The following is a 26,768-nucleotide window of genomic DNA, read 5'->3' as shown; positions in this document are numbered from 1 at the left end:
TAGATGCTCAGAAAATATGTATTGAATCAAATTCATTATACTATCATAATTCAAGCAGGAAATAATTTGGGCTCACAGATTCACAATACTATTCTCATGATGCAGGGTCATGTGAGGTAGTCCTCTGATATATAAGAAACGAAGAGAACCTCCTTTAGGGGAGAAAGAATGTAGGTAGGTCTAGTCCTGCGTGACATATTGAGAAGAGTGAAAGGCTAACTGTAGTAGATTCTCACATCATTCTATCAATGACCACTTACTCAATTGATAATGCCCTCCTTGTGGTGTTACACGCCTGCTTTTCCTCCAAACCTGGCCCCTCCACCTCAAACATATCTCTTAAACTATCAGATGATTTCAACCAATAAAAGATGTTACTCTATCCTTCTATTTACCCTTGGAGAAAGCAATTCAGTTTCAAAATCCAAAGCCTAAAAGATATCAAAATTTCGTATGTTAACTTTTCAGTGATGAAATTTCAAAGTGAGTGTGGCAGAGACCCTATTTTGTCCTCAGTTCCCTCTACTTCTCCTCAGTATTAGAACCACCAAGTTCTTGCTGGGCATGCGGTTGCCTGAACAGGGAGAACATTGCCCAGCAGTCTTTGCATCGAGGTGTGGCATGCTTCTAAGTTCCAGCAGGAAGAATAAAAGTTGGAGTATGCATGAGACTACACATCACTTCCTATAAAGAGCTATCAACCCTCTATGTCCTTTTCTCCCTCCTGAAGGGCTAAAATATGAACATGGTAGTGATAAGCCAGTTTGGGCCATAAAATTGAGCATCAATATCCTAGGCCTTTAGGGATGGTACAGCAATACTATCACTGAGTCACTGGAAAACTCAGGGAGCAGACACAAGGTACGAACCCAGGACCACTTCCTCCCTTGGACTATATGTGAGAGAAAATTTAATTTTAATCACTGATACTTTGGCAATTAGAGCAGCCAAACAATATCCTAATTAATAAGTGGAGAATGACTTTCCCAATTCTGCCAAATGATACTTCATCTCAGTCTATTGGAGAAGTGGGTGCTAAATATGATAACAATAAAGGCAAATGAAAAGACTACTGGAGAATGGTCCAAGAATGAGACCGATATAATAAGAAAAATTCTAAATTCCATACATGTGGCTAGAAAAGGATCATGGACTGCCTACAGGGATCCTCAAAACAAGAGACTGAATGAAAGAACAGAGGTATAACAACATTGTTCCTAAAAAATAAAACCAAATAAGGAGCAGAATGTTTTAAAATGTAGAGGGTGATACCTGATATTTTAGGTAGAAAGGTCATTCTCTCAAAGCTCCTGTGGTCATAAATCCCTAACGCTTAGAGACTATACACACAAATAAAGCTACAACAGCACTCTACTAAAAATTACCATGTATCACAAATTAGCTTATGTTAATATCTGAAAAATATCATTATATTCATTATTTTTGTAATAATTACCATTTAATTAAAGCAGAGCAGTTGTAATTAAGACAGTTTTATATTATCTCACTTTCCTTCTTTGCTCTTCTAGTAAACTTAAACCTCTTAACAAGCTACCCTAGATACCTTTAAGTAGTTTTACTCATCCAAAAATTAGTCTGGTTTTTTACAACAAGTTCCCATATATCATCTACACTTCTTAAAATTCTTTTTAAAATTCAGATTTATTGATGATTCTTGAGCTATTCTTGAACATTCAAGATAGCTAAATCATATACGCGGTAACTTTTAAAAAATGGAAAGGACTTCGATAATAGGCAATTTATAGCAAGTGTTACATTAGTGAACATACTATGAGTCTCATAGGATTTGTTTCCTAGAAACCACCTAGTCTAGGTGTTCTTAGCCTGGGAGAGAATGCAGGAGTCTGGACCTTGGATGGAAAGAGGATTACGTGTTTATTTTCCCTAATCTCCAAATGAAATTAAGCATTTCCTTCAATTATACACTTAAGTAACACATCACAATGTTGTATTTGCAAATACAATGCTATATTTGTCACTGATATATCTCATATGTCATTTTTTCATGTTTTCATTTCTCATTAGTCACTGCAGCTATCTCAAAATATTATGTACATTCATCACTATGTCAAATTACAGTAGTTATTAGAACTACTGTGCAAATAAAAAAGGACATGTACCAAAAACTCAATTCATTTACTACATTAATAACTCTGTTTCAGTATAATACTCTTTGTAAATTTATGTGTTTCATTTTGTTCATTCCAACATTATTTTGAAAAAGGATCTGCAGACATCTCTAGATTCCCAGAAAGGATTAGTGGCATGAAAAATATTTAAGAATTGCTGTATTTTGTTGATGCCACTTCTACAGACTACCTGTTATCCAGCAATCTTTTAATAGCTGTTAGTATAGTTTTTACTTTAATTTCCCATTACATTTTGTGAACCGACAAGATGGCTAAGTTACAGAAGTGCTTTTTGCTCTTCTTTTGTATATAGAAAATATCACTTCAAATACTAATCATTTCACTTACTTGCAAAGATCATTCACACAGCTAGCAATATATAAATATGGATCAATATATTCGTGGCAGCTCAGGAAAGGAAACTGCAGCAGAATCTGGCACTTGAAGAAGATGGCCTGTGCGGAAGAAGACGGCAGTCACCAGGGCGGACCCAACCACATGCTTGTGCTCTCATTTTTTCCTACTGATCTAATTGCAAGGCTCTCTGTTCCTACTAAGAAACAGAAGGTACTTTCTGCTTATAAATATTAATCAACATTTTTATAACTGCATATTTTTATAAGGAGTAGTTCTTTTATGAAACTCATTACATTCACTATTTTGAAATACTTTTAAAGGTATTCCGATCGCAGTTATATTTCTGAAATTTAATAGTGTTTGATGATGTAGTATTTGCACTTAAAATGTTTAACATTAAATATACAAATAGAATACATGTGTATTATATCCAATATGCCCAAATTTTTTACGCCAAATTTACCTCAAATGCTGGCATCCCACTGGAGCATGGATTTGGAAAATCTGAGGGTGTGGGTACACACGTGGGGTCACCTGCAGTTTGCACCAACCAGGTATTTGCAAACATAGCGATGTCTTCTGTGTAGTCCACTGTTTCACACAAACACACACACACAAATATGTGGAAGAATATCACTTTCCACAAATACACAATTCATCAACATAAACTACCTGGTCAAAAAGTTAAACTCAATAACTTTATAATCATCAATGATATTAGACTATACAGGAGCGGGCAACGTAGTTTTACTGTTGTTCATATGAAAAATAATACAATAATTAATAAATAACACAAGAATAAACTATTCCACATACTCACAACTGTAAACCTAATTTTGCCCACCCTTGTAACATTACCTTAGCATAAGAAAAATAAATTGACTGAAATGTCAAGACCAAACAATTGTTAATATAATTAAAGAGGAAGAATGTATTGAAGCAGCATGAGGAAAGGTTGAGAGTGAGGGGTACAACATGCACTTCAGTAAATCACTGTAAAAATTAGACTGTAGTTTGTGCTATAGAGAAAAGAAAAACATGCATAAAACAGAAGCATAAGTAAAAGTTTGGTATGAAAATCTTCAGAAAGCCCTCTCACTATATTTAGCATTAGTCAGAAACTTACTAAAACTATAGTTCCGTTTTGGGGGTAAACAACAATAAAAAATATCTTTGTGGAGCCCTTGAGATTTCAGAGGACACACCCACACTGAAAGACTAAAAAAGACACCTGGTGAACAGAAGACCAAGGAATGAATCCATTTCATCTGAACATGATGAAAAGTGTTTCTAAACATGTTCAGGACAGATTGTTAGGAATTCTGACACAATCTCAGCATTATTCAGAGGCAAGATTCAGGAGCTCATGCACACGGCAACAGACCGTTGGCAGTGAGCACTCCGGGCTCTGTGCCTCAGCAGCAGTGCCCAGCCTTCTGGCATCTCTGGGCCACACTGGGGGAAGAAGAGTTGTCTTGGGCTACACATTTACATACACAAACACTGATGAAAACTGATGAGCAAAAAAAAAAGGTTTTATGTAAATTTGCAATTTTGTGTTGGGCCATATTCATAGCGATCCTGGGCCGTGGGTTGGACACCCGTTAAATTGTCACAGCATTTGGCCTGAGTACAAGTTTCACAATTAATGAAAATGAATCCTGCCCCACTTGCAAAGTCTGGATCTCAAATTTCAAGAAGTTAGCAGAACTGAACAAGATGACATCTCAAACCCTGACCAGTGTGGCTCACTTGGTTGGGTGTTGCTCCACAGAGCAAAAGGTCATGGGTTCAATTCCCAGTCAGGGCACGTGCCTGGGTTGTAGTTTGGTCCCAGTCAGAGCACGTGCAAGAGGCAACCGATTAATATTTCTCTCTCACATCATGTTTCATTCCCTCTATTTCTCCCTCCCTGTCCCTGTCTCTAAAAATGAATAAATAAAATCTATTAAAAAAAAAAAAAAGATGACATCTCAAAGTTCCATTTAAGACAGCCTCAGATTTCAGTTTTAGGTTGTCCACCAAGTAGATTTACATAGCCATGGGTCTACCTTTAAAGATGAACTACCACATCACTAAAATCAAAAATCTCAAGCCAATTGTTTAACTCTCTCTCCCTATCCTCAAGATAGGAAGATAATGTCTGTGTGCTACTACCAGTTGTTGGGAAGATTGTGGGAGTGCATCTACAAAAATGCTTTCTTTTCTTAGTGGAAAATCCCAAATTTTACTGTGGACTTGAAGACTTTTTTTGATCTGGCCCCTGCACTCCTTCAGCTCCTAACCTCTTCCACCTACTTTGCCTACCCAGCTTCCCTTACATCTTCTCCTGTTCTCTCTCACCCTACTCCAATCTGCTGGCATAGTACTATTCTTCACTCAAACTCATTCCCACCTTTCTTTTGCACTTACCTGACTCTTGCTCCTCCTCCCTCCTCCAATCTTCCCTCTGCTCTGACCCCCTTATTCATTTAAGGATCTCTTTTAATATGACTCCCTCAGAGAGCACTCTCTGTCACATGATCTGGGCTACAGCCAAACACACAGTGTTTTATCACTCTTAACCTCCTTCTCTCGCGCTCTTTTAATGGCAGCTATTTTTCACAAAAATTTTATTTTAATTGTTCTTTTATTTATTTTGTCTTTTACTATAATACCTACTAATGGAAGGGAGAGAGATTACCAAGCTTGCCAAGCTGTCCTATGCTGTATCCCTGGGTTAGTATCTGGTATATAGTAGGTACTCAAAAAACATTTGCTAAATAAGTGAATGAATAAATACAAAAGAGTTTGTAATATTTCTTAAAAAGATTAGAATCCTAGAGCTTTCAAATTTGGCCCACTCCATTACCTCGGATATTGATTAAAATGTGACACACTCAACTAAGCATGGGTCTAGTCCAATATACTTATTTTAAAAAGGAAAAATAGATATTCTCTTAAAGATAATTTATAGTCACATTTCATTTTAAAAATCATCATTTTTAAGTGTCTAGAGAAACAAAAACATATCCTAAAGACCCATTTAATATTTATGTGCGAATTTTAATGGAACTACACAACCTGCACAATCCTTTAAAGTTCACTTAAGTTCTAGTCTTTCAACCACATGTTTAGCTATTTTTTTACTACCTTGCATTAATAAAAGAGTCACAAAAGTTGGTTATTATGAGACAATCTGTAGTCTTAGAGTCTGCAAAACTAAAATTAAAATGTTTTATATAAAAGGTACTGCCAATAGAGTAATTGTCCACCTTGGGACATTTCTGAGAATGAAAGTGAGGCACTATTGATTATGCAGGGAAAATTAAAAATAAATCAGGTTTCTGTGTTAATGTGTGGCCAGCTACAGAATGAATTATGGAACCAGAATATCAACTGGACCACAAATTAAAATCTTCTATATCCACAGAAATTCTGAAAATCCTCATTTCTTTGTAAAGTCACCTCTGAAGAATGAGTAGGAATGCAGAGAGAAATACAATCTTAGTCACTTTTAAGACATCATGCATTCAATGGCATTCAGTTAAACTCACTGCTTCTAAAGATGTATCTAATCACCAGTGTAAAAGCTGAGTTTCAATAAAATGCTAAGATCTTAAAGCTGAAGGGAGTATAGCTCATCTATAGTAGAAATTTTCTTGCATTACTAGAGCATGGAAGAAAATTAGAGGGTAGGTTCTTTTTATAGCCCCATGAATTATTGTAAGTTAGTTATTTTTTAATTGTTTCATATTGTGCACCAAATAAAATTGTGAAGAAGCTGAAAGCTCTCATTTGGTGCTTCCCACAGATTCTCCAGCGTCCTTCTCGCCTTCTGCCAGTTCAGCCATAATTCAGTCCAAGAGCCTCCTGCTGGTCTTCTGCCACCTATAATCTGCTATCAGCCCTGTGCTGCCCCAATTAGCTCACTGTGAGCAACCATTTTAGGTAGTTATCCAAGTGTGTCTGGCTCTTAAATCCAGCCTGAGTCTCTCTGTCCCTCACAGAGCAGATGCTGTTTTGTCTCCAGGCCTCCAGGCCATGTTCCCTAGGTGTCCTAGAAGAATCGCCCACAGCAGCCTTTTCTAATTCTAATCCTGAGAACTAAATTGTGTATTATTTTCTTGTGAAGCTTTCATAGAGAAGAAAAAGAAGTCAATAATTACCATTAGATTGATTCTGCCTGAGTCTAAGTCCCTACTCTCAAGATTTCAAGTTTGTAAACCCTCTCATTCTAAATACCCAACAGGATACAAAACACCATTTTATGATGATCTCAATACTGTACATTTATTTCTATTGTGCTCACAGACTTTTGAACACCTTCAGTTACATTTTCTCATTTGATCTTCACAGGCTGCGAGTTCTCAGGATCATTATTCTTATCTCCATTTTACATATGAGGAAATTGGCTCCTTGGAACCCAGCTCTTTACACTAGCCACTGGGGATCCAATCCTGATGACGCATTCTGCCTTGTGGGTAAAATGTTTGCATTTTAACAAGGGCCTCTTAAAGCAATGTCTTTAATCAAACATTTTTATTTCAGCTCCATTATAGGCTTATTGAGACCACATGGAGATGATTATAAATTAGTTAAAATGTATGGAGCATTAACTATGTGCCCCATACTATACTAAATGTCTTGTATAGGTGGTCTTTTTTAATCTTTGCAACTTTGCGAAGTAGATGTTATTATTATATCATTAAACTTAGAAAGTTTAATAAGTGACAAAGCAGAATTTGAATCCCAAAGCCTGATTCCAGAATCCACCCTCAAAGTAGGATTTTCACTATGCCTTAAAACACAACATATGGGCAACTCCTCTTTATTAATTTTATAATATTAAAAAAAGGATTCTATAGCACTTTACAGATTTAAAGTCAATCTCTCACACATTTACCTACACATAGGTTTGGGAGACAGCCAACCCTGACAGCAGCATTTTCCAAGCTGTGTTATATTGAGCACATCGCCTTGTGTCATTAGAAAATTAAAAAAATACTACTTACCTTAGAGAATGTCTCAAGGGTTGGGAATAGTGTAGTTATGTGCTCATATTAACTATTATTATAAATACTGGAACAGCAAGATGTGTTCTTATTTCTGATAACTCTTAAGTTTCAGAATTATTTTATCCCTATTTTTCAGCTGAAGAAAGTGAACATCAGAGAGATTAAATGTGTTGCCTCAAACAAAACTTGTAAGACTTGGAACAAGATTCACAGCCATGTCTGCTGGTACTGAGAACAGCACTCTTTTTTTATTGCACCTCTCCGTGTGGACCCCAATCATGACTGTGTCCTGTGACTCTCATGCTGTTGCCAGTACACACTAGTAACCAAAGGGAAAGAGAACACGTTTTTAATAGTTTACAGAGATTAGTTTCGTGACGTTGAATAAATAGGTGGATGATGATAGATACATCATTATACATAATAAAATATTTCCAAGTAATTATTCAGTTTTTATAATGCTGTTCACATTTCATTGTCTTCACAAAACTATTATTTAGCGGTCACTTATCACTATCAAGATGATGTAAAATAGCTCTTGTCCAAAAATGAACAATTTTGTCCCAAATGGGTCCAAATCGCTAAAATGTAAGCCCTGAAAAGGGAGGAGTCTTTGTTTTGTTCACTGATGTATCCCAAGCTCCCACAACAATGCCTGACACAAAGTGAATGCCCAATTAGTATTTGTTACATGAGCAAGCCCTGTATCTTAATTCAGCAAATACAAACTAGCTCATAGTTTCCAAGAGTGGCAAAAAACTATTATTCTATTTAAGTTTCACTTAAAATCACTAAAACAAGTAAGTGATACCTACCAGTTTTACCCAAGCTAGGACAAGCTGTACACCTTGGAGTACAAACAACCTGATGGGTGAAGGAAGAAGACCTCAGAAGTACCCATGCATTTCTCCTGCTCCCCTTACCTTGTTGAATGATGAAATCATCAGACTGAACGCCATTGTAGTTTCCACACAGGCCACACGATTTCCCTTTATGCTCCTCAGATATTTTGAGGTAAATTGCAGATATTCCATCCCAAGCCAGTGAAAAACCAAAGGTTGTTTTCACCAAAATGTAGTCGGCTAGTCTTTCAACAGAAAACTGTCCAATTGTCTGAGGCAATGTTAAACTTGAAAAATGGAACAAAGGCAATCTAAGAATTATAATAAAGGATCAATTACAGATAATTTATTTCTTTGTCATAATAACCGAGACAACTAAATAAAAGATAGTTATTATTCAAAATTATTGAATAAACTATGTCTTTAGATTTCCCAAGCAACTATCAATAGGAAATCTTGATATTTTTGGAAAAATTCAATATTGAAATAAAAAGACAACAAAAAGTATATCTGTTTCTCCACACTGATTTAGATTTTATGTTTATAATGGATGATTCATTCAGCCAAAATTATACTTCTGCTAAATATGAATGATTTTTATAATCTGGAAAGTAACCTTGTCTATTTTGAATAATGAGAGCTTAAATATATTTATTTTTATTGAGAGAGTTGAAGATAATCAAAAAATGCTGCTCAAAATTTTGAAGTACAAACATGGTCAAAATATGTAAACATACTGCACAAATTCTGATTTTGTTTAATTTTATTTTAAATTTGGCTGTAACGAAATAGGAGCTTCTATCCCCAAAGTGTCACCTTGGTATAAGTCATTGTTTTCCAAAAGAAAAGTGTCAAAGCATGATTAATTATAATTTACATTTTTAATGCTGCAAAGTATGTTATTAGAAATATAGAATACTTTGTTCTACACCATTGCATAGGGGTCAGATTCATAATTTTTAAGTTGGATAAAACTTGGTCTATTTGAACAAGGGTCACATTGAATATTTAAATTCCTGGTCCAATGTCTAGTCTTTTCATTTTTCACAAGAATGTACACATACAAAGAAGTGGGAGACATATCAAAATCTAAGGAAAACTACAAAATTGGACATTTTTAAAGCACGGTAAGTTGCCTAGAGTACTTAGAGTAAAGAACACTCTTCTTCCATCCACAAGTATTAGAGGAAATAGCAGACGCTAATAATTAAAACAAGAGAAAATATCATTTTTATTACTATAGCCATGCTAACTGAAAATTATAAACTATAATGTGAGTGAAGTAGGAAGTTAATAGGTATATTCAAACATTTCTCTCAAAAACTTCAAATTATTGAGTTCCTTTTCAGGAAAAGAATGACACAAAACTATAAAATTAATCATATCCATTAACAAAAGGATGGTCTCCAAAGAAACAATTCAAAATATCCAATCACTTTCCCAAAAATGCTTGCAGGTAAATTTTTACAGAGAATTAGTCATAAGAATAGGAAAATAACTAAAAATTTACATTGCAGAATAAATAAAAATACTAAATAATGCTTTCATAATAGATATTAAAATTATAAACACTAGGAATTCATAGTAAGTACATTGCAAAATTCCATATGAATAACAATGTTTAAGTTTGCAAGTTTATAAAAACTATACATAAAAACTGAATCATATTTTCTAAATATATTTCATAATAATGGAATGTTAATTGTATGAAGGTATAGTTGTTTCATTGTGGGTAGTTTTTGGTTTGGTCATTTGTCATTTATCTCTTTCACAGTAAATTGAGTAAATAAACCTTTTAAAAATAAAAGGTGGATGTGATCATTCTAACATCTATAACGTAAAAGGACACTAGTAGAGATGGGCACAATAGGAAAAATTAGATAATCTCCCATAAATCTAAGAAAATCTCCATTCAACCTAGGCAAGAAATATTAACAATGCAAGCTAAAATGAATGCACTGATTAATGATAAAAATTATTTCCAGATTCATATGTTCAAAAAGCCCTTCATTTCCCAGGTGAGACAACTGAAGTCCGGAGAGATAATGCATGAGGTACACAACCTCACATACTTGATTTCATTTTGGCAAACATTTCTCTAGCACCTTCTGTGAGTTAGACCCTCGGCCAGATACAACATGAGTATAAGCAATTTAATTGGTTAATAAGAAAACTACTCTTTTTTTATCTTACAACATGTCTGAGTTAAAATTTAAATATACCTTTGATTTAACAAACAGTATTCTCAAAAATCTTGAATGCCATTTCTGTTTTACAAAACATAATATTTTAAAGTGCCCATTATGTTACCTAAAATCGCATATAGGAATTCCTAGTTACTATTGAAACTCAGTTCCAAGAAATACATATATAATGAATCATCTTCTCATTCAAATGACTGTTTTCTTTTATAAGAAAATGAGAAGTACAGAACCCAATTATCGAGAAAATAAGTCCAGAGAGATCAAGAGCCCACGCTGGGTTGCCTGCCTCAGTCAATGCCTGGCTCCCCCGGTGCTTTATCCAAAGCCCTTTCTGTTACAACCTGGTGCTTCTTAAGGAATCTAAACTGAGAAATAAAACACACTGGTTGGTAAAACCACTGCACTGGAAAGACTCCCCCTGGTTTGAACACTTGGTAGTGAATTTTGAATGATGGATAGAATTTTTCCATCCCACAATTTACTTTACCTGGTATCACTCAGCCTGGAAATATTTAAGACTGAATTTTGCTATAATTATTGAGGTGGGAAGGCAGATTGTTCCACAATATTCCTAGTTTAAAATGTATAAGACCTTCTTCCAAATAAATAAATCAATAAATACCCCTTCCCTAAAACTCTCAGGTCTTACTCTCGGCAGACAGGAAACCAGAAGCAGCCCCATCTCTGATCTATTCAGGAAAGCCAGTTACATATTGGCTCCGAATCTTTGTCAGTATATTAATAGAAAATCTCAAGTAATGCCCACTCTTTAGTCACATAAATTTGGAAAGGACTTGCAGAAGTTTAGTTTTATTTAAAGTTTCTGCTAAAGGAAGGAAGGGAGGAGGGGAAAGGAAAATAATTGAAGACATGAACTGTGAATATATCTCTTGAATCTCTCTTAGTTACCTTTTCTCCACATATGTAAACATACTTGTGCCCTACAAAAGCATCAGGGAAGTTAAAATCATTAGATTCTTGACCACTTGGTTGGCCTTGGAACCTACCAAAGTTTTGATATCTGTGTGATATAACTTTAAGGTTACTGTTGAAAAGAAATTCTCTCTTCCTACTCTCCACAATTCACTTTCAGTGTGAGCTGTTTGGAAATACTATTAATCGATGATGTTAGTTTCATTATATTATTTATTGTATCTTACCTGATTCCATTTTTTTTAATCTCGTGGCCATAAATTCGAATTTCCTCTTGGTCTGAAAAGAACAAGCTGATTGACCGGTAACAATAGTACACTGAACCAAGGCATTTAGGGCTATTATGAACCTTAAAGAGAGAAAAACAAAAGAAAGGAGAGATATATGAGAAAAAGGAAGTGTAAGAGCAAGTCATGTGGATATTTAGAAGACCATTTTAGGCAAAGGGAATAGCAAGTGCAAAAGCCAAAAGTAGTATGTCTAAAATGTTGGTAGTATCCAGGAATCCATGCATCTATTCCCAGTCAGGACATTGGAGGATTTTCCTTTGGATAAAAGGCATACAGATACTTCTATCTGGGTCATATCTAATGAAACCAGAGGCTCCCTTCTCACTCTCCTACCAGGCAAGTAAACCCCCATCCATATATTCAGAAATTTCTGATCAGCTTTTAGAGCCTAATCTTTACATGTGAATAAATATTCATGGATTGTGATTAAAAAAACCTTCAACATGAAACACAAATAAACAAACAAAAGAGCAAAGGAATCAAAAACAATTCAGAAAAATAATCTCCCAAAAGTCCATAATTCATATCTTCAAAGAAAAAAGTGAGTTATGTCATTCGTGAAACAACTATAAAATTCTGTTAAAAATGAAATTCAAGAAATAAAAGTAATAATTGTATATTGACATTATCATAGGAGAAACATATAACTGAAATAGAATAGTTGTAAGATAAATATCTAAGAGTTAGAATTAAACCTCCCAAAGTTAGACCAAAAAAGCAAAAAGATGGAAAATAAGGAAGCATCAGCAAGAAAAATAAGGAATAAATCACTCACTTCCAAAGCTCTAATACCAAAGCTCTAATGAATCACAGAATTTCTGAAAAAGAGAAAGAGAAGAAATTCTGAAAGAGAAGAAGAAAAAGAAATATTATTCCAAAACTGAAGGATTTGTAAAGCTTCAAAAGGCCCATCAGGTGCCCAACACAATAATTTTTTTTAAAACTTACATGATCCTGAAATCTTAAAACCTTCATGATACAGAGAAAATCTAAAAATTTCTGAAGGGGGTTGGGAGAGGCCACATATAAAATAATCAGAAAGCAGAATGGACTAAATCTCAAAATTCTTCAAGTAATTTCCAACTAATAATCAAGTTTTAAAATATTCACTTCCCTACACACTTTCCAGGAAAGTATCTTCTCTTTCTTGAAAACAACTTGAAAATATAGTCAATTAAAACAAGTGCGCAAAACAAGAGGAAATGGGTCAATCACCGCTAAATGAGCACTGTTCTCCTGTTTGGAGCATCCAATAAGCTTTTCAGAACCTGTCTCTCAAGTGTGTACAAAGTACCAGGATCACTAAACGATTCACAGGACCCAAGAAACAGGGACAATACAGGAGACACAAGAATGAAATTCTCCAAGAGAAGAGAAATCCCAAGTGCTAGGTGTGTAAGAGGCTCAAAATCAATCAGCCTCAATGGAGCAGAGAACAAAGAATTGAGGAATGGACACCCCGTGGGGGTGGGAGAGAGAAACTGAGGGATTTCCTGAAGTATCTGACTATGTTGAGAAGAGTTTTATAGTGATGGAGAGTTTGGAGGGGGAAAAATAATGATTGCAGTATAGAACACACAGCAAACCAAAATTAGGATAACTGTTAACTCCATACAAATGTACAAAGGAGAGAAATATATTCATAATAACCCACCAAGCTCGGGTCTAAACAATACTTATATGAATATTAGTCATATATATGCAATATGTAAATAATAATAAACATAAAAATCACATATGATTTAACTAAAAATGGTGATATACTCTATTAGGAAGAGAGGAGGAAAGTGTGTGTGTGTGAGAGGTAGGAAGGGTGATGTAACTGAGATGATTCCTCATTTTCCACAGTAGGAAGTGAACAAATAAGGCCTAACTTTTAAAAATTTTTAAAAATTGCAGATTTTTACATGTAAAATAGAAACCAGAGGAAACAGCTAAAAAAGTTGACATAATTGCCTCTGGAGAGTCAGACTTCAGCTGGGGATGAGGAGTGAAGAAAGGCAGAAGTTTTTTATTTGTTTTCTTTTTCTTTTCTTTTCTTTTATTTTACTTTGTATGCCTTGCTGAAATCTTTTAAGCTATATACAGGTATGATTTTCATAAAAAATAGAATTGAAATTGAAGGAAAAAAGTATCAAGACAATAAAACTATGTGCATAAAGATGTTTATCAATATATATTTTAAAATTCTAAAAATATTGTTAAAACCTAAATTTCTAAAACAGGGCATAGTTAAATAATTGGAGTATGCCGTAAGCTGAAGCAAATATAGCTAATAAAATTTCTGTTCGTTAAGGACACTTGAACATGTAAGAAATTCCTTGATATAATATTAGGTGAAAAATATTATATTATAAATGTGCACAAAATCCAGAATAAAAAAGTGTAAAAAGAAATATATGAAGCCATTAGCAAACTTAACTCTTTACTGATAGTTCTAGTTTTAATTTTTAGACTTGTATGAATTTTTTAAATTTTCTACAAGTGACATAAAGTAGTTTAGTTCTGTAATCAGGGGAAAGATGGTATTTAAAATAAATGGATTTGCTGATTTGAAAGCAAATTCCACTGAGCAGAACAGGACCATGTAGAAACTGTCTATTAGCTCTGGAGGCACAGTTCAGCATTGTGTATTATTATCAAAGGATAGATTACCTAGTTGACACTTTAGTCCTCAAAAGGGTGAGACACTGGACAAGACCATTTCAATGAGGGAGTCAGAAGGTGTCTGAGTGATAAACCCAGCAAAAGAGTGAAGGCATAAAGGACAAAAGGGGACTAAGAACAAGAGCCCTGTGAGTACTGAAGGTGTATTTCACTAACTCCCCTATCTGAAGAAACCATTTTTTTATCTTTATTCCCCATAAGTTAACTTCCAATAGACCTCATTTCCTTTCTGGATCACTAAGATTTGTGGTTCTTGAAAAGCTTCAGGGCCTACTTTTTACAATTTGCCTCATATAAGAGACAAAAAGAATTTAGGCAGTGTAAGTTAGAAAAGAAAAACAAAAACAAACAAGGATTCAAACAAATGATAGTTATGGAGGGATTAGCCTTTGAATAGGACGCACGGCAGTGTCCTGGGTGTGCTTTTGGATGCCTGGAAGTTCCGGGAAGGCAGTGGGCAGGGAAAAGGGCCCTGACTTCCTTCAGTGAGAGCCACTCTGCAGTTTACATTTTGAGATGTCTCCTAAGATTCTTTTGAAGCAAGCATTCTGAAAAAAAGAACTAACTCTGTGAGCTCAATCAGATAGTGTCAATCTATCTGGTAATTAGCTGCCTGCTACCACATCCCCTAGCCTGTGCTTAGGTAATGTTGGCCTCCGGTTCCTGCTGAGGGGCGCCATTTTAAAAATTAATGCAGGTGGCATCACAGTGGACATGTGTAGAACCAAACATATGTGAATAATATGGTTGGTGCCTGGACCCATCCCCACTTCAAAATGATCATATAAAACCTGAAGAATGAGGACATCAGCTGGAGTTGATATTATGACATCTGTCATATAGACATTTCTGCATTACCTGAAAGTCCCTTCCATGTAAATCCAAACCCTTCTTCTCCCAGTCATAGGCCTCACTTTGATAGAACTACACTCAGTACAGCTGCAAATTTTATCCATCCTATTAAGAACCCTCTCTTTCCCTAGTCAGAACCCTAAGTATTATATATTTTGCATAATTTGTCCAATATCTTAGAAATACAGGCTTCACCAGAAATAAGTTCTAAGTTAATTGTACCTTAGTATCTCTTACCCATACAGTGTATCGAGGCTCCAAATTACCACAGTCTTTTGCAAAAATGTAAGAACAGTTTCCTGGGAAGTAATAGTAGATGCCATCAAAAGTTTCAAAGTGGTACTGTCCCCAGGTTTTGCAAATCCCATCTCTGCCATTGCCCATGTTTGGCACTGAAAAGAAATAGGGTAATACTTAGGAAAATTAAGTAAATCACACCTGCTTCTGGCAAGGTTCACTCATAGTAAGTGATTCTATTTCATTAAAATATGTTTTCTTCTTTGGTAGTCAATATCACAGGAAAAAATAACCAACATAAAATTACTGGTTGCTCTCAAAAGCAATAAATTTCCCTAGAAGAAAACATGGCCTTCATGTGGTTTCAAAGAAAGAATTTATATTAATAATTTCCTTATATTGGCTTCCAAAGGAAGATTCTGGAAGAAAGAAAGAGTAGGGAGAATAATACAGTAAAATAAAGTGATAGTAATAAAGCAATATAATAACTCAGAAAAGAAAGGTCACCACTGAGTGTCCTAAAATTAGCATAAGCAGCATGAGAGTTTTCTCGTCTCCATAATTCTTTCAAAAATATCTTAATAATATCCACAAAAAAGAACACTAACAAAAGTATCATATTTATATGTCTGGGGGTAGGGAGCAATAGTCATCCAAATTATGCTGGGATTTAAAAATGTATGACCTCAAACTGGTCAAATTTTAAGCAATGTTTGTCTTAAATTATACGTCAGCTCTTATTGTCTCCACGCCTCCCTTCTTACCCTTGTGGACAGCTTCTATTCTTTTTTGGATTTTCTAGACCTTTCCTTTTAGAATAATATGAAAGTCAATCATATTAACTGAATAATCAGTACGTGTAAAATATTTCAATACCCTGCATAGGGATCATAAAGATAAAGCACAACTGTGTTGGGGGTCTTTTTGTAATTTTTACCTGAATTTATTAGCCTTGACCAACTTTGGCCTCTTTCGGGAAAAAAATAGAGAGTAATTCATTATTCAGGCAGTCTTCTTTGATAGCATGCTTTAGTTCCGTTGCAAATTTTCATAGACCCTTAGGCTCTATAGCACGTTTCACAGGTATGATTAATGTGTATCTGTTGTGTGTCAGCCCCCTTCTCTACACTGTAACTTCCAGGAGAACAGGAACATGTCTGTACTATTCACTATTGTACCCCAAGTGCCTAGCCTGTTATCTAGTAGAAGCTCAATAAATACCCATGACAAAGATGAATATTTATTGATTATGACTGATGTAGTATCATAACCTAAACATCATGGATAAAAATATTTTTTAAGTATCCTCTGCTTTGAAGAGCTCTCAATGTTATGTCTACTTTATGTACAGAATGTCCAGTTAACTCAAAGTCACAAAGAATGTGCGGTTCTGAATAAGAAGTCTAATTTATCAAGCAAAGGAGAGATGAACGAGAATCTGATTTTAATGGGTTAGTACCATCTAGAGGAGAAAAAAATAGCTTGAGGAAATAGTAGAGGTAAGAGAGAAGAGAAAATGGGCATGTCTAATTTCTTTTACATTGTTTCTAAATTACTAGAAATGAATTGTGAATACTCAATATATAATATGATTATTCCAAATCCCAATGGATGAACTCTAATATAGCAAATTATGCCTTAATGTTTTCTTCGGCATCTCATAATTCTCACCTTAGTATCCCTGAAACTTACCAATCTGGCACCGTGTCCCAAGTGCCTGAAATATTTGGCAGTCACATGTACCAGCCTTAGAACAGAAAGCTCCGTTAAGGCATTCATGAGGACAAGAACCTGAGAGACAACAAAGTAAGTTATCTCCTGGCGTGCATCAGTTCTTATAAACATAATATGTCAAGATTTAGCTTGGACTAAGTGAAACCACTATTAACTCAAACAGAACCCTGGGCCTCTTGCCTTGATGAGCTAAAGAATTAAGCCCATCAAGTCTTTATCTAGTTCATTTCATTATGTGTGCTGTGAAACAAGAAAGACAGGCTTTCACATCTCAAACTACCCTGAGAGCAAAGGTTAGCTTCCTTCAAGCAATTGAAAGGTCAAGTTCCCATGTAAGGAATCCCTGTCCCAGATGATGAGAACCAGAAATAAACAAACTGCGGATGATTCCGCTGACGGAGTTTGGCACCGGCTACGCATCCAATGAGAACCTTCCGAAGGAGCAAGTGCTGTGTTAAAGAATAGCATCCTTCATTTACCCAAAGGATCAGGCAAAGTATAAAACTCAAAAGAAGACTCCCATTTTCTAAGATAATGATTAAAAATTTCATTTGAATTTTGTGTATTAATCCTCAGGTTTAATTACAAATGACGGATTTTTTTCTGACCTAGATTTAAATTTAATGGGGTAGAAGACAAAGTCACTGCTAGACATCACCAAAAATATTCTTTCTTTCATGGAAAGAAAAATTGCCCCCAAAGGATTATGTTGAAAGAGGAAGCAAGAAGCTGTGAGCTCCTGGGCAAGGTTCAAAACGCACATGAATCACAGTGAAAATTTTTCCTCTAAAAAGGAGAGGACAAGAGCAACTGGCAAAACCCACGCAAGAAGGATTTAAGTAACAGATCAAGAAACCTAGAGGACATCTTTGAGTCACTATACAGTATTACTAGAGGTTGTGCCTTTCTGGAATAAGGTAAGGCCATGAAAGCACTTTCTAAACGCAGTAATTTAACCACAGTTCTGCCAAAGACAAAAATTCAGAAAACTCATTATCCTTCCACCTTAAGATCAATTGATCTAAAGTTTCTCTTCACACTTAAACACAGACAACTCTCTAAGCAATATATCTTAACCGAAGAAAAATGAGCTATTTCAACTTTGATCATAAATACAGGTAAAAAATAATATTTTTCATAAACTTAAATGTAGTTTTTTCCAAGAGGCAAAACTATATTTTATCTTATCACAATCTTGCATTTTTACAAGTAATAAATGTCTAAATACTTAGATAAACAAATGTATCTCCTTCAAAAATACTCACAACCCTGTTTATTCCGTGAAAACAAATACCAAACCAAAGGCAGAAATCCTTGTTATTTTAAATGTCATGAAAAACAAATTAAATTTCAAACTACCATCAGCATTCTGCTTAATGGAAGTGGGAAATTGGTAAGTAAAAATAAGATGTCAAGGAGGGATCAAAGAGCAAGTAATTGTTTCAGAAAATAAGTTTCTGATATCCAGTGATATCTTTCTGGGTCATGTAATTATCAGCTTTGCTTAATCTTGCTTGTTTCCAGAAATGAAGTAGACTTAAACTATTGTTAAGTATTATTTCCTTCCTGGCCTCATTTCCTTCCTGCATTATATGGAGATAATAAAGAGTTGGTTCAGTATATCCCTCAAAAGGGGTCTTTTGAGAAAGCAAATACAAAAACATAAATGGAGCACTAACCTTTTATATTGCTCTCACCCCAATTAATAGCTTCATGGAAGAAGTATCTTGGAGATGTTGCTTCAGACTTTGAAAGAAATAAGAATTCAAGAGGATTAGATTAACAGCCAAACAAGCAAATTAGAAAATCTGGAAAATAGCTACAAATACAGAAAGTACAAGGTACTGACATTCTATTTTCTGGGTTACTTAGGCCATCTTGATGAGGCAGAAAAGGCTCCTCTGAGGTTGTGGTTTTGCCTCGTACATGACTCTGACAAGTTCTTTATCCTATTTGACCTCAGTTCTTCTGCCTCCTTTCTCTCCTTGGAAAAGAGCCTGGTTAGAGTTAATTTTTGCGTTAACTGACTGCTCTCCCTGCAGAAGTCACAGTGCTCTGACACTTGCAAGTGCAGATGGGCCTGGCGAACATGCACGAGGCCGATGCAGCAGCAATGACGCCCCCACTGCCTGCAGACCCATCTGTGGGGGCACCGTCCTCAGAAGCGTCCGTTGCTGCAGTGTGAGAGTATCACCCTCACTCTCCAAAGAGCTAACACTTTTTAAAGCTCACAGAGCTTTTGCATACATTTTTATAGATCCTAAGGCACTTTAGGGTAGTGGTTCAGAGCATGAATCAGTAAAGTAGAGAGACCTGGACTGGAGTCCTAATTAATTCTGTCATGGCTTACTCTCATGCAAACTTCCTAACCTCTTAGTGCCTCCTTTTACTTGTCTGTAAAATGGGAACAATGGTGCCTACTTCATTGTGTAGTCATAACAATAAATAGAACAATGTATGCAAAGATTCCACCATAGTACTTCACACATAGAAAATTAGCAAGAGAGAGATTTACATTAATCTAAGCAACTCAGATAAAACCTTAAGACTTTTAGAGGTCAATATGGATTAAAAGCAAATAATTGTGGATTACTAAAACTAATCAGTTATGATTTTTATTCCAACTCAAAGCCAATTTAGTATATGGTCTGCAGCATAGTCCTTTCCAACAGCAATTTTATGTTCACAGAGGAATACACACTCTAAAAATTTGCTGCATAATTGTCAAATTGAGTACCAAAGGATGTTAGAAAAACTTGGAAGAGCGAAGAATAAGAAGAAAAGGGGGATGAGGAAAGTGATTTCAGGTCCAAAGTCCTTTTTCAACATATTCTGGCCTCCTTCCTACATGTAAGGTTTTATTTTGCTTTTCCCAACAAAGTACTTCTTCTTTTAACAGGCAAACCTGACCCATGCCTGCTCAAAGAACTCCCACACTGACGGCTTTAAGACTCCTTTCTAAACTCCTTGACCCAACACCATGGGTCCAAGCTCATTGTCTCCTGCTTTCATTCCTCCAAGGTTTTATCCTACTATTTAATCTCTGCTTTTTGCCCTTGCCTCTCTCTTCAAACTCAGACTCACAATAGTCTGTGACCTTGATTACCCCCAAGGCTGCAAGTTTTATTCTCTCTTCAACATTATTTTGTTCTAGCTGCCTAAATCTAACACAACCACCAGTATTACTGGACACCAAAATCTTCTTTGGCTCCAGTGAATCACCTCTGATGCTCATAAACATGTATGGTGACTTAACAGTGTATGTTGCACCCAGTGTATGGCTATCTCATATAGGCTTGTAAACTTAAATAAATTATTTAACCTACTCAGTCTCAATAATCCCAGTCTATAAAATGGAATAACAGTAACTGCCTCACAAAACTCTGGGATTAAATGAGATGGGGTAAGTAAAGTACCAAGTATAGTGTGATACACATTATAAGAGTTATAAACATATTACCTATTTTTGTTATTAGAAAAAAAGTTGAATACACTGAACAATACTAAACTAAGGCAAGAATATATAACTCATTTTTTTGTTCCATATCCTCTCACTACTTGGTATGACCAGGTACGACTACCTAGAATACCAGTCTCCTGAATATCACAGCATTTTAATTACCACAGAGTTCCATGCATCATACTACAATATTTCAATAATGGTAGTATGAAAATGAAACATGACACATAGTTTTCATCTTTTTAACAGATGAACTTTCTGAACTCAGAATGGTATTTTTATAAGTAGGAGCACTTTTATTTTTATGTCATAAAAATAATCACAAATTATTGATGGTGTCTCAGAGTCAGTGAACAAGTTATACAAAAATATCTTCTTTTTTGGCCTCCACTAGACATTGAGTTTCTGCATAACGAGCACTGCTATTCATGTTTATATCTCTGATGTGTTCTCTTGTATGTCACCAACAAACACCAACTATACTGAAAATAGACATTGTTCAAATAGGAATGATGTGCCTCCCAAGGCTATTTAGAACCATGACTATAAAAGATTCTGTTGCCTTAGCTGGTGTGGCTCTGTTGGTTGGAGCTTCATTCTATAATCCAAAAGGCTGTGGCTTCAATTCCCAATAAGGGCATATGCCTGAGTTGCAGGTTCTGTCCCCGGTCTGGGCACATACAAGAGGCAACAGATTGATGTTTCATTCTTACATCAATGTTTCTCTCACTCTCCCTACCCAGTCTACCCAACCCCTTCCTCTCTCTCTAAAAACAATTTTTTAAAAAATGTCCCCAGGTGAGGATAAAAAAAAAATTTTGTTGATGCCCCTCCCCACATCCTCTCATCTAGCTTCACCTGCATCTGGGCTTCCGTGCACATTCAGACCCTCTAACTTCAAACACTGGCTCCCTTCAAACTCTGCCTAAGGGCAGCATCCAAGCAGGACAGACCACAGAAAGCTCCTCCCAGGACCTGATTTAAAGCACCCCAGAGGCTGCACTCAACCAAAGGGAAAAAGGAGTTGGTGAATAAGTAGACCAGCTTCCCCCATTCATTGGAGAAACAATTCCACAACATAGTCTATACAGCTTCTCAGAGAGTACCCAGCAAGACCGAGCCTCAGATGTCTAAAGCAGGAAACCCCTCATTAACATAGCTGTATTGGATTTTCTCCCTTCCTGGTCTCACTTTTCTCTCTCCTTCACTGTACACATCCTTAATAAATTACCTGCACCTGAGTCTAGGTCTCAGCCCCTGTTTTCAGGAGAATTTTTAAACGTAATGCAAATACAATTAAAATTCAAGCACTGGGTGCATAGTCACATAAGTGATAAAAAAGAATAGCCCATTCTTCTTCCTGGCTGATTAAATCTCCACAGGAGGCTGAGAAGCACAGAGAAATGCAGTCTTTAGATGAGAAATCACTGCAGTGCACAAATACACCATTGAGAGAAGTCTGTCTACACTTTCTTTGCTCATTGTTCATCTCATTGCCAACATATTTCTGAATCCTTACTTGTACAGATATCCACCCATTAGTGTTCTGTCTTCCTAGAGTAGGGGAGTGAATCTGTGGGCAAGAATGGCCTTATAACAGATGAAATTTCAGTCCTAAACAGTGCAACATGTGATTGTCTCCATTGTCCTTCTTTAACATTTATTCTTTCAAAATTTCTTTAAATATTCATTAATTGTCATGTATGTTCTTTAACTATAGGAAATAAAAAGGCGAGTGTCCTACTCTTCTTTTTTGCTAAAAGGGAAATCAAAATAAGGGAAGTTCCTAACTTATTAACAAAAAGTAGGCATTAACATAAATCCTCTGGAGTAAATTATACAAATGGTAAAAAAAAAAAAACCCATCTTAAAAATAGTACAGGGGACAAAAGGAAGTTTACAGTTGTGAGTATGTGAAACAGAGAATTTATTTTTGTATTATTATTTATTTATTATTGTATTATCCTGTACACATCTGTAAACCCTACTTTTGCCCAACCCTGTATAACCCCATCAATAGGTCACTTCATGTGACAACCATAGGTATATCTCACAGATTCTTCAACATAGTGAGTTCAATAGAATGCAATTTTTCTCAAAATCAGATTTTCTACTGAGTCAAGATGATGTCCTTTTGCAGCCAATATGGTCTACTGGCAAACACTTACTTAAAATTTCTCAGAGAAAAATCATTTTAACCACTTCACACGTTATGTAAGTACTTAAGTACACAAAACACTCTATAAGAAAAAAATAAAATATTTTCATTCCATAGACAATCCTTTCTTTGCCCATTTTAGTACAAAAAAATGATCACTCTTAACAAAAAAAAATTAGTTTTGTCTTCTAAACTGTCACAACAGCATATCAAATTTGTCTTTAATTCTCTTTAATTAACAACAAAAAAATATATTAAATATTCAGGCATTTACCAGAAATGTCTGTAAAATTGATTGCATTTCAACATTTGACAAAGGCCTCTTTGAATATATAAGCTGTTTGCTATGTAAATACTCAAATCATATTACCTTCCAAAGAAATTCCTTAAAGGATCCTCTATTTTGCCGTCCATCTTTTATAGAGAAATGTTTTTTAAAACCCACTCATCTGAACATCCTAACCACAGTTTGAAGATACTGCAATTATAAGATCTAATATCCTTTATAGGAAGGGATCAAGGCAAAAAGGCATCCCCAAGTTCAGTGCTACTTCACCCCTCAAAAAAAAAAAAAAAAAAGGTTGCCTCTCAGAAGTGTCTCTCTGTAATTTAGATTTATCAGACAATATATATAAAAGCTGTTTGTCAGGACACCAGGACACCTCTGATGGCCTTGTACAGTTTTTAACTCAGATCATTTACACCTTTCTTTGCTCTGTTTGCTTGTATTTGCCCTGTTGTCATTGTCCTAACTGATATTGGGCTTAATTTTTAAACCCATTTAAATTTTCTGGCAAGTAGATGAGATTGAATCTCCGGCACACGCTATGAGCCTATCAATAGGAAACTGCGGTGAACAGCAAAAAAGCATTTGACTGTAAACAAGAATTTGAAGGTCGCAGAAAAGCAGGAGAGAAATTACTTTGCCTCTTCCTCCTCCTTCCCGTCTTGTTTTTAGCATTTCATTCCCCTCCACAAAGGTCTCATTGTTGAAGTGACAGCAGAGTCCCAAAGCGGAATGGATTATTTCTCCGCCTCTCTCTCCATCCAAGGCATAACCTACCTGTGCTGCTAAAAGAGCTCTTTTCTGTCGATTTTCATTAGATCCGTTTCTGGAAGAAAACAAAAAGAACTTGTATAGTCAAAGGCCCCAAGGCAACCTGAACAAGCCTTTCCCAAGAGAGAGCTGGTGTTTTCCTCCTGATTTCCATCACCTTATCAAAGAGGTCTTTCTTGGTTTAACATTAAAAGGTCCCCCTCCCCCTTTCGGAGGGGTTAGATTTGGATGGTGGTGTTGTCTCATTTTACAAAATTCTGGGAGTGTCCCCAAATCTCTCCAGTGTCTGATGTAAACTGAATTTTAGGAAGGAACTTCAAGATAGAGGAGTAAATAAAATAGTGTAACATTTTAGCACCAACATGTCTGATATTTTCTCCAAATGACCTAATAAAACTGGTGAGATAAGTCGCCAAGAACATGTTCACTTTTACCAAACATAATAGTTAATTTACCCCTTTACCATGTCATAAAAGGCAGATTAGCATTAAAGTGAATAAGCACATCGTATTGTGATTTGTCAAAATCAATGGGGAATGGAGTTCTGCTTTCTGTTAAGCAAATCAATTTAATCCAAAGAATGACTTTCATTATTTAGTGTTAGACCAATTTTATTCTTTTTTAATCATTAAAATTTGTTTTGCTCTATGTTGAGATACAGTACATTTGTAATCAGCTATGTACATTGATAATAATAATATAAAAGGTAAATTACCAATTATAACCTCTTTACAAATCTTTAAAGTAGAAGTAGTATCTCCTTAGTATCTACAGTCTTTGGACACCACCAACTCCTCATATAATTAAAATTTTTTTTTTAATTTTCTTCATAAATAAGGAACTGAATGCTTGATAATTTTTAATTTATGAAAATATTTTTTAAAAACTAAATATAATGTTATTTTGTAAAATGTTTATCTGTTTTTTATATCTTACAAGCAGATGTAGTTATCTGTTTAAATTGGTTCATTCTTATTAATTTTATGTTTAATAGGACATAAAACACAAGAAATACTCACTTTGATGTTTCAGTCAGAATGGATGATGCACAAATATACCCTGCCAGAGATAAACATATATATACATAAGACTAAAAAAGAATTATATAGATACCTTGGTTGCATGTTTTAATTATTAAAAAGATAATTTTAAACTAAATTCTAAAACTTAGTTTTGTGTTAGGTATTTTGCATTTCCTAAAGGATTTTGACCAGCAGATTCCCTGTGAGACATCAGAGCAACTGGTAATTCAGAAAGAAAGAGCAGTGTACTGAGATTTACCCAGAGACATCATACAGTAGAACAAGCACTAGACTTAAGAGTACAGAAATCCAAGTTTTAGTCTCAGTCCTACCACTTAGCAAATGCCAAACTTAAGCAAGCTACCATCTACATCACAAAATAATGATGTAAGACAAGTTCATCTCCAAAGTCCACTCCATCTCTTAACTCCCTATGGCATTTTGTCCCTGGAAATTCGGTGAGTTACTCTTAGGGTTTAGAAGTTAGTGCCTATGACCTCACAAGACTTTTATACTTCAGTAATTTCTCCCTCTTCTCCTACATGTCACAAAACATACAGTCCTTTGCAGAAATTAGAAATTGAAAACTCATTATAAATAAATGCTTTCCCCATAAAAATATTCTATAAAAATTAATTTGTAAATAAAATTGCTATAAAATAATTGAAAATCAATTCAGAGCACCAAATGTTAAAGTCCTCCTTAAAACATCTTTTTACCAATCTCTGGGTTGCTGGCATAAAGAAAGTTTCAGTACTCAGTTTTTCTATAGTTATTATAAACTTCAAATAATTAAATTACAGAGACAAATATTTTAAATCATTTTTTAGAAAAGTTATAATCAGAGCTTCTTTAAGTACAGTTGCATAATACAATAAAAGTGTGATTTAAACATTTAGAGAAAAAAACAAAAAAACTGAAAGTCCCAAATATATCTACATTATTAAAAATTTTCAAAAAGACAATCTGGCTATAACTTAGTATATATCCATTCTAATGATTTCTAAGTTAAGAGATGCAGTATTAGGAGAAACTATTCCTATCAGTTTCAACAAAGACTAAAATATGATAAAATAAGGTAAAAGTGTTATATGAGTTCTTACCTTGTAATGAAAACAGCAGTATATGAAGCAAGAATTTACTCCAAGGTATCATTAAATTGAGTTTTCTCACAATGTTCATTTCAGTGTAGACTTTCTCCCTGAAATGCAACCAAATTGTTGGTCTTTACTATGATGGCATCTTAGAAGGATGTGTATTTACAGAGTGGTCAAAATCTTAGAAATATAGCTTTGTAATAAAGTAATTTATAAAGGAATTCCCGTCTTTCTAACTACATACGGCATCTGAAGCTTTAGAAATTGCAGGCAACCTTTTGGCTGAGCCTCTCATTAGCAATGCATGGCAGCCTCTTACAGGAGCCGGTATTAGTTACACCCTACCCTGACCCTGCACATCACACGCCTTTTTAGCCTATATTTATTTGCCTTTTATAACTTCTAAAAACAGCAGCATCAAAATTAATGAATCAATTAATTTTTAAAAACCCTGTCAACTGCTGATTTCATTTGAGATCATATTACTTCCAATTGTTCATCTATTCTCTGTATTTTATTCATAAAATATTATTGTACTTTGAAAAATGTGAAATAAAATCCTCTCATTCCTAGAATGCCTCAATGTCCTCATACTAAAATTATGTGCATGTATTTTCAACTCAAGTCCCATTACACTGTAATTTAAATTGATATATTTATGTGCCCACAGATATTTCTATCAAATATTCTGTAACAATCATAGAAAATAAC

The 26,768-nt window shown here is 35.0% G+C and overlaps 1 protein-coding gene across 1 annotated transcript in view; it reads right to left on the bottom strand.

Annotated features, from left to right (window-relative positions):
• OTOGL (otogelin like) overlaps positions 1-26,142 on the bottom strand; it is a 126,024-nt gene extending 99,882 nt beyond the window's left edge. The window contains 10 exon segments of the mRNA XM_054579830.1: positions 2,499-2,605; positions 2,971-3,098; positions 8,428-8,633; positions 11,711-11,832; positions 15,530-15,684; positions 17,222-17,320; positions 18,943-19,009; positions 23,945-23,993; positions 24,958-24,997; positions 26,064-26,142. Of these exon segments, the coding sequence (XP_054435805.1) occupies positions 2,499-2,605; positions 2,971-3,098; positions 8,428-8,633; positions 11,711-11,832; positions 15,530-15,684; positions 17,222-17,320; positions 18,943-19,009; positions 23,945-23,993; positions 24,958-24,997; positions 26,064-26,142 (1,052 nt within the window).
• Positions 26,143-26,768: the final 626 nt, after the last annotated feature.

The sequence above is a fragment of the Pteronotus mesoamericanus genome, unplaced genomic scaffold (assembly GCF_021234165.1).
Source record: "Pteronotus mesoamericanus isolate MK-2021 breed Mesoamerican mustached bat unplaced genomic scaffold, CSHL_Meso_final contig_56, whole genome shotgun sequence".
NCBI classification, from domain to species: domain Eukaryota; kingdom Metazoa; phylum Chordata; class Mammalia; order Chiroptera; family Mormoopidae; genus Pteronotus; species Pteronotus mesoamericanus.
The sequence above is the reverse complement of the archived record's forward strand: the minus strand, read 5'-3'. Positions and strand labels throughout refer to the sequence as shown.